Source organism: Sorex araneus, chromosome X, assembly GCF_027595985.1.
Source record: "Sorex araneus isolate mSorAra2 chromosome X, mSorAra2.pri, whole genome shotgun sequence".
Classification (NCBI taxonomy): Eukaryota; Metazoa; Chordata; class Mammalia; order Eulipotyphla; family Soricidae; genus Sorex; species Sorex araneus.
Genome location: NC_073313.1, coordinates 373356662 through 373372199, shown reverse-complemented (window position 1 = coordinate 373372199; position 15538 = coordinate 373356662). Strand labels below are relative to the sequence as shown.

Below are 15538 nucleotides of genomic sequence, written 5' to 3'. Positions count from 1 at the left end.
TCCTGCGCTGTCTGCCCCTCAGGCCCGCGTCCCACCTCCTCCCTATATCGAGCCCGGAGACACCACCCGTGACCACCCCAGAATTAACTCGGAGTGATCTAATAAGAATAAATAAGGTCCATTTTTAAAAATCAACCAAAAGAGCACAGTTCTGATGAAAACCTTGAAACTCAAAAGCCGGGGGGCGGGGCCTGAGTGCAGCGGGGCGGGTGCTGGCCCCGCACACGGCTGCCCCGGGGCCCATCCCCGCTCCTCATGCAGCCCCCGAGCACTGCCAGGATAAATTCCTGAGTGCAGAGCTGGGAATGAGCCTGAGCACCTCCGGGTATGGCCCAAACAAGCCCCCCATGTAAACATACATATTTATATATTTTTTAATTTTTTAAACATATATTTTTTTCATAAGAATCACAGTACTGTCTTGTTTAAAGTCCAAATACATGTACCAAGCGCGGAGTTCCAGGGGGAGGCATTCCGTGAGTTTGGGCAGCTTGTTACTGGGAACTGGGTGGTGGCCGTGGCTGGCTGTGTCACCGGGCCCGTCTACCGTGGACCCCGGGGTGGGAGACAGCTCAGAGGTGCTCAGAGCCAGGGAACGCATGTTCCACCGGCCCAGAGGGAGCCCCGAGTTTCCTGGACCTTAGTGTACCCAGAGCCCACCCAGCTGAAGGACACCGCATCCTGGCCCTCTGCCATGAAGAGGGCAGCCACACCCCTCCCCCATGGTTCATGGTCGGGAGCTTCCAGAACCTTCTGGGAGGCTCACAGGGCCCGAGGCTAGTCCTTGCCTCCATTTTCCCAAGGGGAACCTCCTTAAGTCGTGAGTCAAGATGGCCCCTAATGTACTATGGAGTGCAGCAGTCCATGGTATCAGTGAGTCTACGTCTGTGAGTACTCATGTCATCACCAGACAAAGAGGGGACGCGCTGCAGAATCTCCCTCCGGCTCCTGCCGGCCTTCCCACCAAGGCGGCCAAGGGTCCGATCTTATCACACCAGCTCCGTCCTACAGGCTGCTGCCAGGCACGTGGGTGGGAGTACTCGGCGCGTACTCCCTGGGGCCAGTTCTCCCCCTGCCCACAATAACCTCCCTCGCCGCCATCCAGCCGGCTGAGAGTCCTAACAGTCCTGAGGCCGAGGAACGCCACGGCGGGGAGAGTGCTGGTCCCAGACATGACCCACTACCTGCAGTCGGTCCCTGGAGACTTGCAGGCATGTGGCACTGCCCTGTGAGCAGGACCAAGCAGCCCTGGCCATGAGGCAGTGACTGCAGGGTCCCGGAACCCCGCATGGCAGAGAAGAGACCACCACTGAGATCAGACTGAGTCGGAAGCTAGAAAGTCCCTGTCAGCAGGGCAAGTATCCACGGGACAGAGCCCAGGGCAGGAGGAAACTGCCGGACACCTCCCTCCAGGCGGGCACCGGGCACAGTGGGCAGGCAGAGCGGCCCATACAAGGCCTGTGCACATGTCTCCCACCGGGCACTCTGCTGCCCGTTCTCCTGATCCACCGGGCTACAGCAGGCTCTGCCATGGACAGGCTCTGGGCATGGGCAGGCTCTGCCGTGGACAGGCTCTGCTGTGAACAGGCTCTGCCGTGGACAGGCTCTGCCGTGGACAGGCTCTGCTGTGGACAGGCTCTGCCGTGGACAGGCTCTGCCATGGACAGGCTCTGGGCGTGGACAGGCTCTGCCGTGGGCAGGCTCTGCTGTGAACAGGCTCTGCCGTGGACAGGCTCTGCCGTGGACAGGCTCTGCTGTGGACAGGCTCTGCTGTGGACAGGCTCTGCCATGGACAGGCTCTGGGCGTGGACAGGCTCTGCCATGGGCAGGCTCTGCCGTGGGCAGACTCTGCTGTGGACAGGCTCTGGGCGTGGGCAGGCTCTGCTGTGGACAGGCTCTGCCGTGGACAGGCTCTGCCATGGACAGGCTCTGGGCATGGACAGGCTCTGCCGTGGGCAGGCTCTGGGCGTGGGCAGGCTCTGGGTGTGGGCAGGCTCTGCCGTGGACAGGCTCTGGGCGTGGACAGGCTCTGGGCGTGGGCAGACTCTGCCGTGGGCAGGCTCTGCCGTGGGCAGGCTCTGCCGTGGACAGGCTCTGCCGTGGGCAGGCTCTGCCGTGGGCAGGCTCTGGGCGTGGGCAGGCTCTGGGTGTGGGCAGGCTCTGCCGTGGACAGGCTCTGGGGATGGGCAGGCTCTAGGCATGGGCAGGCTCTGCCGTGGACAGGCTCTGCCGTGTGCACGCACACAGAGTACGCAGAACCGTGATCAACCATCACGAAACTGTGCTGCAGCAGTCCACATACAGATTGCCAAGATTTCTCCGGGAAATGTGTGGTTTCTCCTACCAATGTTTTGTTTAATCTTTGTGCCACTCATTAATATAAACAAGGGAAGTTGTGGGGATCTGCGGTGCAGAGCATGTCAGCTGACTGCTGTTCTTAGAGGAAAAACATTCCTTTTTGGCTAATATAAATACAGTTTAAGTCTTAGGATATGGCTCATGGCAAAGGGAAGCTGAGTCTCGGTGACAAAAGCAGCCCTGGGCCCCTGTCTCTTGGACGAGCGTGCGGCCCCGGCACCCAGGCCCACAGCACTGGCCCAGCCGACAAGGGCCAGAGGAAGCTGGCAGGATGGGTGCACGAGAGCCGTGTCTGCGGCAGCCCAGGGGCCCGGCGGTCACTAGGAGCAGTGCAGGACAGTCCAACAGGGCAGAGCTCCGCAGCCATGCACACGGTCCAGCTGGATCCATCCTAGCACCCCTGATGGTCCCCCCCCCTCCTGAGTGGGTCCTGAGCACCACTGGATGTGGTCCCAAAGGAACAACAGCAAACTTCAAGCTATGAAAAATAATCTGCATATTTTGCTACTTTACTCAAAAATTTAAGGAGATTTGCCCAGACCCTGACAGCTACAAGCATGTTTGCTTCCCTTTAACTAAAAATGAGGATTCTTTTCTTTCCCTCTCAAGACCCAGGAAATTGGGGGAAGAATTAATGGAAATTCACAAGTAAATATACTTCTGCTTAATTTTCAGAACTAAATTTGCTTCATATATAAATGGAAAGGTTTTTTTTTTTATTATTTTGTTTTGGTTGGGGGGCCACATCTAGCAGTGTTCAGGGCTTGTGCCTGGCTCTGAACTCAGGAATTACTCCTGGCAGTGCTCGGGGGACCACATGGGGTGCCGAGGATTGAACCTGGGTCAGCGGCATGCAAGGCCACGCCCTCCCCGCTGTACTACCATAGCAGTCCCTGAATGAAGAGTTTTAAGGTAAGAAAAGGCAGAACTCAGGCAATCTTTCCTTCCTACGGGATGAGCGGGGAGGGTGAGAAGGAGAGGGGAGCAATAAGGAGGAGTAAGGAAGCAAGCCGGGCAGGGGTGAGGGGCTTCCAGGGAAGGCCAGGCGTGGCCACAGGGCCATGAGCACTGTCATGCCCAGTCTCCGTCCGGTGGCTGTGGGGATCTCCAGAAGGGTCTCAGGACCAGGACCAATGGCGGCCTGAAGTGGGGGGGCCCCGAGGGGAGGTTCCGTTGTGCGGGTCAGACACAGGTGGCAGTGACTCAGCCCAGGTGCCCAAACGCCAGTGCTCTCAGCAGCACCTGAGGGGCGGCAGTAAAGGGTGTGGTGCCTTTCTGGGTTATATGGGGCTGTTTTAGGTGTTTATGTTTCATGAATCACCATAATACTCATGACTGAAGGAATGCAGCAGCTCAGAGCTGCTTCCCGAGAACAACACATGGGGAGGAAAAGTGGAAGGAGCAGCACCTGCGGCAGCTTGTGAGCTGACTGTGAGCTGACTGAGAGCTGACTGAGAGCTGACTGTGAGCTGACTGTGAGCTGACTGAGAGCTGACTGTGTGCTGGCTGTGAGCTGGCTGTGTGCTGGCTGTGAGCTGGCTGTGAGCTGGCTGTGAGCTGACTGTGAGCTGACTGTGAGCTGACTGAGAGCTGACTGAGAGCTGACTGTGAGCTGACTGTGAGCTGAGAGCTGACTGTGTGCTGGCTGTGAGCTGGCTGTGTGCTAGCTGAGAGCTGGCTGTGAGCTGGCTGTGAGCTGACTGTGAGCTGACTGAGAACTGGCTGTGAGCTGACTATGTGCTCACTGAGAGCTGACTGTGTGCTGGCTATGAGCTGACTGAGAACTGACTGTGAGCTATGTGCTGGCTGTGAGCTGACTGTGAGCCGGCTGTGTGCTGGCTGTGAGCTGACTGTGTGCTGTGAGCTGACTGTGAGCTGACTGTGTGCTGTGAGCTGACTGTGTGCTGGCTGTGAGCCGACTGTGTGCTGGCTGTGAGCCGATTGTGTGCTGGCTGTGAGCTGACTGTGAGCTGACTGAGAGCTGACTGAGAGCTGACTGAGAGCTGACTGTGTGCTGGCCGTGAGCTGACTGTGTGCTGGCTGTGAGCTGGCAACTGTTGAAGGTGGAGAGTGCATTAGCTTCTCTACTCAGGATACTGAAAGTTTGCATATAAGGTTTTTGGACTTTTATACTTCCAGAAGCCCTGGTAGCCACACCCGCATTCCACAACAGTCTCCAGGTAAGCTCATTGCCCAGCTAAATATTCTGGAGTTTCTGGTGCCGACTGCTGCAAACGCAGCCACATGACATCCCTAACCGCCACCCCAGCAGGAGCACCCAGGTTGGACGGGAATGTAAAGTAGAAGCCAACTAAGCTCGACTAACAAAACATTAACACACAGAGCTCAACTAGCAACAAAGGGCTTAGTAAACCATCAGACAAGGGCCTACTGTGCCCCTGGGGAGATATCACAATTTTCACAAATTTTCTTTAACTGAGTATTTTTTAACAAATTGTTTTGGGCCTAGTACAGGAGCAGCCTTAGGATGGCTAGGAAAATGAATACAGTGGTGGAGGGAAGGTCGGAGTGATGGGACTGGGGTGGAATACTGAATGCCTGTAACAATCATCATGAACAACTTTGTAGACCACGGTGTTTAAATAAAGTGAAAAAAATGGAATATGCACTCTTAGAATAGTTTTGTATTAAAAGTTCTGTAATTCTTAGCTCTGAGAGAGACCTTTACATAATATGAAGATATGATTTAAGATCATGAGACAAAATTTAAGGTTGTTGGAATCATTCAAAGTTTTTACTGTTGGGAAGGTCCAGAAAAGGTCAAATGAATTATCAAAACATTTTTCAAAAATAGTACAAAAGAAAATTAGAAAGTATAAAAATACAGGAGAAAAAAATGCAATCCTCAACTGTACACATTTAAACATTGGAGGGGCTCTAGCGATAGCACAGTGGGAAGGGCGTTTGCCTTGCATGTGGCTGACCTGGGTTCAATCCCCGGCATCCTGTATGGTCCCCCGAGCACTGCTGAGAGTAACTCCTGAGTGTAGAGCCAGGAGTAACCCCTAAGCATCACTGGGTGTGACCCCCAAAAAAAAGCAAAAAAAGAAATTAGGGGCTGGAGTGATAGCACAGCGGGTAGGGTGTTTGCCTTGCACGAGGCTGAACTGAGTTCGATTCCCAGCATCCCATATGGTCCCCTGAGCACCGCCAGGGGTAATTCCTGAGTGCAGAGCCAGGAGTAACCCTTGTGCACCACCAGGTGTGACCCAAAAAGCAAAAAAAAGAAAGAAAGAAAGAAAGAAAGAAATTAAACATTGGCGTATTTCCTATCAGCCTTTTTCCACTCTTAGAAAAATTACTTAAAATGTTGGTTTTATGAATTGTTTTCATTTCTTTATTCTGCTGGGACCCGGAACAACACGATTACTCCCAGAATCTTGGGTGGGGCATGGAGAGTGGAACAGAACCCCAACGTCACAAAGGAACCTCCCCACAGGGGCCCCAGAACCCCGCAGAAGGCACTCCCACAGAGCCCCAACCTCACCCAGGCACCCCCGCGGGACCCCAACCTCGCATGAGAAGCCGCCACGCTAACCACATCCCTGGCCAGGTGTCGGTGAAATTTTTCCTCAAACCGCACGGCATGGCCCCTGACTGGAATGTGTCCTCAGCTCAAGGGCTGCCAGCAGTCCTGGGGGCAGCCGTGCTCTTGCCCTCTCCACCTCTGCGGCCACACTGAGCATGTGGGCTGCTACTGGCTGACGCTGATGCCTGCTCATGTGTGTGCATAGGTACATGTGCACATACGTGTATGCATGCATGCATGTGTGTGCTTGCAAAAGTATTGTGTATGCATGAGTGCATGTGCAAATGCGCATGAGTGTGTACATGTGTGCATGTGTAGATGCATGAGTGTGTACATATGTGTGTGAGTGTGTGTGCATGCGTGCATGTGCCTGGACACGGTCACAGTCACACTCATGCCACCTGCCACTGTGCAGAGCCCCACGGTAGCTGCCACCGAGTTGCTGCCTTGGATCTTCTGCTGAGACTAAACAAAGAGACTGCCCACCTCCTCCCTGACCAGGGTGCTGGCGGGGCACGAGGACCAGTTTGGAGGCTGTCTGGGGCAACAAGCTTCGGAGCGGTAGAAGCTGTCGAAAGAAAATGACCCTGACCTGCTGAAACGCCTTGTCTGCTTGCCGCTCCGCGTCCACAACTTGCCTCTCAAGCTGCTGCATCTGCGGAGAGAAGCAAGACAGTCCTGAAGATGCGCCCGGACCCCCGAGAGGCCGTGGGAGGCCAGGGCAGAGGCTGGCCGAGCAGCTGGACAGCAGCCCTGGGGGCTCCACAGCAGCCGGGAGCGGCCGGCGCTGAGCACCCCGCGGGGCGCCCTTAAGTCTTCTCCCGTGAGGAAGACCTTGGAGCCCAGCTCTGAGGTGCCCACAGGGGACACCTGGAGGCCAGCACCAGCCTGTGCCAGCCGCATCCACAGTGCCGCCCTGCCCACATCCCCGCCCATCTCGAGCCCCGCCCCATCCGGGCCCCGCCCACAGCCCCGCCCACCTCACAGCCCCGCCCCTCCCCAGCCCCCAGGCAACCCACATGGTCCCGTTCCCAGGAGTGATCCCCACGTGCAGAACCAGGGGTAAATTAAAGCTGCACATTGCCGGGTGTGCCCCCCAAAACCAAAACCAACCAACAAGCAAAAGCCCCACAGTCCCGCTCTCCTTCCCGCGCGATGGGCCCGCTGCTCCTTCCCCCCGCTCCCATCCGGGGACAGCCGGGTGGGTGCCACCGCCCAAGCGTCGCTCTTCGTTTCCATTCGCTGTTTCCTGAGCGTTCTAACCCAGCGCCCAGAGTGCCAGGCCCACGCTGGGCGGTATCTCCGGATTTAGTCTTGAGCAGTCGCGGTTCCGGCTTCCACAGCTCCTGCCCCGATTTCCACTCCCACCTGCCGCACGTGGGTTCACTTCTTTCCGCTCCTCTTTGCATGTGCTCCCTGGCTCTGCGTCTGCGAGCACTGCAGACTCGGTCCTGGGCCCAGGGGGATTCTGGGGCCGCCCCCGCCCCCATCACCATGGAGGCCACTCACCCCCAGCACTGCATGGTCCCCACATACTGCCAGGAGCAGCCACGGAGCTCCAAGCTAGAGTAACCCCTGACCATGACTAGATCTGGCCCCAAAACAAAACAAAAAATAGGCATTGGGTTTAAATCTACTGCGAAGAAAAGAATGGGCATCTTTTTGGTGGTGGTGGTTGGGGGGGCCACGCCCAGCAGTGCTCAAAGTGTATTCCTGACTCTGTGCAGGGTTCCATCCTGGCTGCCTCGTGCAAGGCAGGGCTTAACGCCAGCACTTTTCTCTGACCCAAGGACATAAAGCACCTTAGCACTAATTTCATGTTAATTACATGTTGAAATGGTAACATCCGGTCTATTGGACCAGTAGAAGTGAATAGTAATTCTGCCATTTTTTAAATTTGGGGACAGTGCCAGGAGGCTGGAACCCAAGGCCACATGCCTGTGAGACAGGTTGCTCAGCGTCCAAGCGCCACCCTCGTCCCACCCTATGCTCTTCTTGGGGACTGTGGATCAAACTGACTGTGCCGAGGAATCACCGTGGAGGTGCTCGGGGCTTGGCCTCCTTCCTGCCCGCGCTCCCTCCGCCACGGGCCCTGCTGGCAGCCCCTGACTGCCGCCCTGTCCTCTGGGTCTGATGAACAGGCAGGTATCACAGTGGCTTCTTGGCCATGGTTTGCATGATCAACCCCTGGGTGGAGCTGCTGCCTGGAGCACATCCCTGGGGGACCCCTTAGCCTTCCTCCACAGGGGGTCCATCTCAGCTCAGGAGGCTGAGGGGAGCCAACGGGACATTGTCTGTTCATGCTGATCAGCTCTGCCCGGTAAAGAGATCTAAGGCTGCCTTCACTTAGGATCCTTCACTTAGGATGTGACGTCATCCCAAGCTGACGTCATCAGCTCTGAGGAGACGCCCCTGTCAACTGCCGCATTTATCACTCTTGGGGGAAGCGCAGCAGCGCCTCGGGCTGGGCTAGCTCACCCTCACCTACGGAGACCCCGCTTTGCCATCTCTCTGTGCTCAGGCCCCCAGGATGCACTGCCTGCCTGCGTGCCACAGCCATCACACCTCGTACGGCGACTCTCACACGGACACCCTGAAGGATGACTCTGTCTCACTGACCCACGACGCCCCAATGAGGACTGTCACTCTGACCTGTGAAGTCCTGGATAATGACTGTCACTCCTCTGACACCCATTCGATGACTGTCACTCTTACCCAAGACACTCTGTGACTCTTACCTGAGAAATGCCTTATAACAATGGTCACTCCTGTGACACCCCTGTGAGAACTTTGTCACTCTTACCTGGACACCCCTGTGAGGAGTCTGTCAGTCTTACCCAGGACACCTCATACAAGGACTCTGTCACTCTGATCCATCACACCCCTGTAAGGACTATCACGCTGACCCAGGACACCCCTGTGAGGATGCTGTCACTTTTAACTGAGACACTCCTGTGAGGACTCTGTCATTCTGATCCATCACACCCCTGTGAGGACTCTGTCACTCGTAGCTGAGACACCCGTGAGGACTGTCACTCTTACCCAGGACACCCTGTGTGGACTCTGTCACTCTTACCCAGGACACTCCTGTGAGGACTCTGTCACTCTTAGCTGAGACACCCCTGTGAGGATGCTGTTACTTTTAACTGAGACATTCCTGTGAGGACTCTGTCATTCTGATCCATCACACCCCTATGAGGACTCTGTTACTCTTAGATGAGACACTCCTGTGAGGACTCTGTCACTCTTAGCTGAGACACCCCTGTGAGGAAGCTGTCACTCTTACCCAGGACACCCCTGTGAGGACGCTGTCACTCTTACCCAGGACACCCCTGTGAGGACGCTGTCACTCTTACCCATGACACCCCTGGGAGGATGTTGTCACTCTTACTCAGGACACCCCTATGAGGACGCTGTCATTCTTAGCTGAGACAGCCCTGTGAGGACTCTGTCACTCTTACTCAGGACACCCCATACAAAGACTGTCGCTCTCAGCTAGGAGATCCTTGCCAGGTCTGTCAGCTCTGGGCAGCAGGGCCTGTGACCACAGGCCTAACCGTGCCCCCTCCCCACCTCTATGGTGCTGTCCTGGTGGCATGACCTTGTGATATTGGTCCTGGTCCTCAGTGTGCAGGTTCAAGTCGCTCTGCCTACTCAAATCATGTTTAGGGACTTGGTCAAGTTGTCAGTGGTCATTACCCTTTGACGCTGGACGTCCTTCTTTCCTCCTGTCGACGGAGGCTGAAGGAACTATTATTCGAAATTGCTGGGGTATTTCTGGGGTAGGGCACTCCTGGCTCTGCACTCAGGAATTACTCCTGGCAGTGCTCGGGGGACCATATCTGGTGCCGGGGTTTGAAGCTGGGCCAGCCGTGTGCGAGGCAAAGGCCCTCCCCGCCGTGCCATGGCTCTGGCCACCCCGCTGCTATTTCCTCGCAGCATCTTGTCCCGCGCAGGCCCTCCTGCTGCTGGGAGGGCTGGTCACTCAGACGTGCTGTGCAGAAGAGCGGCCATCGCCAACACACTCCTGGTTTCCCAGGAAACACGTTCTCCAAAGTGGAAATCATGGTCTTGTGGCATTTTCTCTGTATTCCATTGTGACGTTTTTTTCAGGATTAAACATTTATCTTGGTAGCCACTTATGTTTTCCTAAAAATACCCATCCTGGGTTTATTTTTCATGAAGTCACCGTGTTACTGTTTTGACTGGGTCACTGCGCCACGCCGCAGTGCTCAGGCTACTTCAGGCTCAGCGCTCAGTGCAGCTCTTGAACCCAGCTCCGTCCTGCAGAGCCTGGGGCCGGCCTGCACGCCCCTCCCGGTCAGAGCTATCTGCACGTCTCTCGGCCCTCAGAGCTGCCCCTGGTTGCCTCTCTGCGCCTGCTGGGCTCCATGCTGTCCTGTCAGGCCGGTCTGTGCCCCGCAGTGGACACCCTGGGCTGAAGAGTCCCCGGAAACACGAGCCTCTGCTCTGTGCCTGAGCGAGGGCCGCTTCCCCCCAGATCCCCTGGCGGCTCCCTGGGACTGGCCCGGGCTCTGGAGAGCTCACCCGGTCCAGCTCTGCTGCCCGAGGCGGGAGGTGTGGGGGGTCTGCTCTGCCTCAGGGCTCAGGGGACCCTGTTCCATACTCCTGGGGTTTCGGGAGAGGAGGGGATGGCTCACGGCTGCTGGCATGCCGGAAGTCAAGGCCAGGGCTGCACGCGTGCGGGTGCGGGCAGTCTCTGGGAGCCTGGGATTGTGGCGCCTCTACAGCGCCTGGGGCCACCGGTGTCAGCCACTCAGTGACAGGGCCCAGGCTCTGGTCCTGCGGCACTGGGGACCCAGGCTTGGGGCTCCAGGGCTGCACAGGAGTGGGCCCAGGTGGGGCGCGTGCTGGACATGTGTCCTGGCTGCAGTGTCCCCAAGGCCCTCTGGCCCTGGAGTGTACAGCTGGTGGGGAGGCCTGGCTGGCTGGAGCGGAGGGCGAGGCCTCGGGAATGTGGGGAATGTGCTGGAAACCTCCGGGAGGTCAAGAGCGACTCTCCAGGGGTGAGAGGAATCCTTCCCTCCTGGCAGTCTCGGGGGGAGGCAGAAGGAGCTTCTCTTCAGGCAGTGACATGTCCTGGGGCTCCGTGGGAAGGACAGGGGTCATGGGAACCCTTTCCCCAACAAGCATCAGCTCGGGGCTGCGTGTGGGCCTGACCCCGCTCTGGGAATGGGGCCCCTGCACACAGAGAACAGAGTGAGGGGAGGGGGCCACGGGGGCCATCCCAGGTCAGGAGGAGTCAGGAGGAGATGCTCAGCGCATTACTGCCCACCTCAGGGAGAAGGTTCCAGAACCTTTGGCACCATTCTTTTTTTTTTTTTTTTTGGTTTTTGGGTCACACCCGGCGATGCACAGGGGTTACTCCTGGCTCTTCACTCAGGAATTACCCCTGGCGGTGCTCAGGGGACCATATGGGATGCTGGGATTCGAACCCGGGTCGGGCGCGTGCAAGGCAAACGCCCTACCCGCTGTGCTATCGCTCCAGCCCATTCAGCACCATTCTTACACTGGTCGAAACTCATATTGTGGGGTCACCTGCTGGCTTATGTTAACATTCACCTGAAATATTATTTCAGCAAATAATAGGGTCTTGCACAAACCAGCCCTCAGTGAACATTTGTTGGATGAAGGAATGGACAAGTAGATGGATTGAGTTTCTGTTTGTTTTTGGTTTTTTTTCTTTTTGGGTTACACCCGGTGATGCACAGGGGTTACTCCTGGCTCTGCACTCAGGAATTACTCCTGGCGGTGCTCAGGGGACCATATGGGATGCTGGGAATCGAACCCGGGTCGGGCGCGTGCAAGGCAAACGCCCTCCCCGCTGTGCTATTGCTCCAGCCCCGAAGGACTGATTTTCTTAATACATATGCAGATTTCCTGCGACAGAAATGAAATCCTCCGTTCACGCTTGCAGGATGAGCACTATTAAAGGAGTCTCTGGTTCCGCTGACTCTCTGCCCTGAGGGTGTCCGGGAGAAAGTCAGCACATGTACGGGACATTAGGGCTGAGAGCGTCAGAGCCCCGTTTCCCTCCTTCAGCCAAGGCAGACCAACGGCATCTCCCTCTCTGGGATGAACAAGCACGGCCGGAGCCGCTGTGGGTCTCGCACGTCCCGCCAGGACCCGCACAGGGTTCCTTCTCAGCTTCCCGCCCCCCCGCCCTAACCAGAAGCGCTCCACTCGCCCACGGCCAGGGCTGGCTCACCTTGTCGGCCAGGAGCTGGCGGATCTTGCCGGCCTGGGCGCGGAACCGCAGCAGCTGTGCCTCCAGCGCCACGCAGCGCTCTCTCCAGTCCACGGGCGGGTCCTGCCCGGGCGGCTCCATGTCCTGCAAGAGGGACTCAGGTGGCCTGAAACCAGCCAGGCCCGGGGGCTGCCCGTCCGGGGGCTGCCCAGACCCAGGTGTTACGCTCTAAGGGGAATTCCAGAATGGGCAGCAGCGTGGGCCAGGCTGTGGCGGGCGCGGCGACCGACCAGTGGGTCCATTGCCTGCGTGACTTGGTTTGCCCCCGCCTGAAGCAGAGGGTAGTGACGGCTGCCAACCTCCTCCTCCCTGTGATGCCACAGGCCTGTCCTGAACTCCGCCCGGCCTACAAGCCCAGGAGCCCGGCCCGCCCTGGGCTCTGCACAACCACACGATGCTGCTCCACCCGTGGCCGTGTGAACCCGCCACACACCGCACACTCATCGCCGGCTTAATTGGGAGGTGGTGCTGAGGACCACCAAGGCTGCCCAGAGCTGCTGGGGGCTCCAAGGCCATACCCACAGGGCCGGGGGCTACAGCCTATGGTGCTTAGAGGTGGGGCTTAAACTTACTCTGGCTCTGGTATGGGGTGCCAGGGATCAACCCAGGTTGGCCACAGGCAAGGCAAGCGCCCTCTCTGTGTCTGTCTCTCTGCCTGTTTTTGTTTCCTTTTGCTCAGGGCTCACTCCGGGCTGTGTGCTCACAGCTTACCCCTGGCAGTGCTCAGGAGTCTATGTGTGGAGCTAGGGATCAGAGCCAGGCTGCTGCGTGCATAGCAAGCACCATCTCTCTGGCCCTGTGAGAACCATCGAGTGCTCGGGCCCAAGTGTTTATCACATCTCAGGGAATCTAGGCTGATATTAAAAGATTAATAGTTTTCTATTCAGTAGAAGGAGAAAAAACTGAAAATGGAACCAAGCATGCTTTCTTTTTACAAAATCACTGAAAGAATTAAATACTCAGAAATAATAAAATTAGTGAAAAACTTGTCTTCTGAGAACTACAAAATTTCATGAGGGAAATGAAAGACTGGTGGTCTGTGGAAGCCCCCCACGAACACGGAGGGGCAGGAGCACTGCATGCGAAGGAACATGCTCTCAACCACCCACAGAAAGACTTGGACTGTGTTTTCCACTGAAATTGACAAGTTGGTCTAAATCATTTATGGAATTCAAGGGAACCAGAATAAAATCAACTTGAAAGGTCATGGGAATCAATGTCTGAACTTCAAAAGCTGACCCAGTCTTGGTCCCTGGCACTCCGAGCCCTGCCAGGAGTGATGCCTGAGCACTGAGCCAGAAGAGATCTCTGAGCACTGAGTGGTATGCCCAAAAAACAAATGAAAGAAAGTTGCATATAACCAGCAACTCCAATGTTTGCAATTACCAAACCAACTGGATGTGAAAGTCCATACCAACAATTGTATAGTTGCCAAAAACATGGCCAAAAATGTGGAAGCAATCCAGGGGTCAAATGAAGAGATAAGACATTATGGCAAGTACACAGGGTGTGTGAGTGCGGAAGCACACCCACTTACCAAGAGAGGCCAGATGCCAAATGCCAGGGTTACATGGCTGCACCTCTGGGAACAACAGAGCAGACAGAAAGCCGAGAGGGTGGCAGAGGCCAACTAAAGGGTCTTGGGAGGGGATGAAATACTCTACAATTAGATTGCAGTGATGGGCGCTGGAAAGATGGCCACTGAACTGTGTGCTTTAAAGAGACAGACTCCAGGGGCTGGAGCAATAGCGTTTGCCTTGCACGCAACCAACCCGAGGTTGATTCCCAGCATCCCATACGGTCCCCGAGCACCACCAGGAGCAATTCCTGAGTGCATGAGACAGGAGTAACCCCTGTGCATCGCGGGGTGTGACCCAAAGAGCAATAAATGAATAAATAAATAGACAGACTTCATGAACGATAACTCTACCCAAAGGAGCATGTGTTTACAAATACGGCAGAACAGGAACCCTGGGGGCAGGGGGCCGCAGGGGGAGCGGAAAGGATTCGTGTCTATATGTCGGAGACTCCAGCCCCCGTCACGGTCCCCAACAGCAGCGGGAGTGACCCCGAGCATCAGTCTCTCTGGGCACGAGGGTGTGGCCGGAGCGGCCAAAGAAGTGGTTTCGCGGATCGGTACTTAGGAGCGCGCAGTGACCGGTCCTGCCAAGAACGCCTCGAGGCGCGGTAACTCCGAGGCCGCCGCCAGCCTGAGCGAGCACGGGGCAGGGAGAGCAAGAGCCTGGGCGGGGGGCGGGGGAGGCCCGGCGGCCCAGGCCAGCCCGCGACTTCCCTCTAGCAGCGGTGGCCGGGACCCGCGGGCAGCGTCCACTCCCGGGAGGGCCCTGGCGCACGGCCGCCGGGCTGGGAAGCGCCCTGTTCCCACGGGCCTGTTTACCCCCGAGCAGGCGCGGCGGCCGCACCCGCATCCGGCCCTCCCGGGACCCCGGGCCCCACCTCGGCCCCCGCCGCAGCCTGCCCGGACCGCGCCCCCCAGCCTGCCGCTCGCGGGGGCCGCGACCCCGCAGCCCCCAGCCCCGCGCGCCTACCTCTCCGCGCCCCGCGCCGCGGGAGCCCCCGGGAGGCCGCCGCCCGCCGCCCGCCCGGCCGGCCCCGCACGCCCCCGGCCCCGCCGGGCCCGCCTTCCTTCCGTCCCGTTACCCGGGATGGCCCGGCCCCGGGTCTGGGCCCCAGACTCCCGCCCCGTCCTCGGCCCAACCCCCGCCTGGGCACGCCCCGGCCCCGGCCCCGGCCGACGCAGCCACTGCCTAGCCCCCGCCTGGCCACGCCTCTTCCCGCCCCTGCCACGCCCCCTGCTTACCCCACGCCCGGCACACCTACTGTTTGCCCGCGCCTGCCCCGCCCCATTCCCGCCCCCACCCTGCCTTAGCCACGCCCACACCCTTACCTCCTCCATGGCCCCGCCCCTGGCATGCCCACACCTTATTCTGCCCAGGCCCCGCTCCCGACACACCCACCGCCCAGCCCCGCCCCTCCCGTCATGCCCCGCCCCTTCTCCGCCCCCACACGCCCACGTCCTTACCCCGTCTGACCCCGCCCCACTCCCGCCGTGGGGCCGCCCCCGGCACGCCCACGCTCTCATCCCTTCCCCAGGCCCGCCCCGTCCTTGGCCCCGCCCTGTCCTCGCGTGTCCCCACCCCCACCCCCATCCCTGTCCTGGTACTCGCGTCCTGTCCCCTGTCCGATTGGGGGCGTCTTCCCCGCGTCGCGCTGCGCGTGCTCCGCCCGCCTGCCCACCTGTGACCTCGTCCGCCTCGCGACGCTCCCGCTGGAATCCGGGTGGCACTTGTGGCCCGGCCGGGTCCCCCGCGCAGCCAGGGGCGGCCCGGATCGGGCCTGCG

The 15538-nt window shown here is 58.2% G+C and overlaps 1 protein-coding gene across 1 annotated transcript in view; it reads right to left on the bottom strand.

Annotated features, from left to right (window-relative positions):
* The window catches only part of PLEKHH2 (pleckstrin homology, MyTH4 and FERM domain containing H2), a 64984-nt gene extending 50181 nt beyond the window's left edge, over nucleotides 1-14803 (bottom strand). The window contains exons 1-3 of the mRNA XM_055123149.1: nucleotides 14726-14803; nucleotides 12138-12260; nucleotides 6501-6563 (exon numbers count right to left, since the gene is read on the bottom strand). Coding sequence (XP_054979124.1) covers nucleotides 6501-6563; nucleotides 12138-12257 — 183 coding nt within the window. The 5' untranslated portion in view covers nucleotides 12258-12260; nucleotides 14726-14803. The remainder of the gene's footprint in view (nucleotides 1-6500; nucleotides 6564-12137; nucleotides 12261-14725) is intronic.
* Nucleotides 14804-15538: the final 735 nt, after the last annotated feature.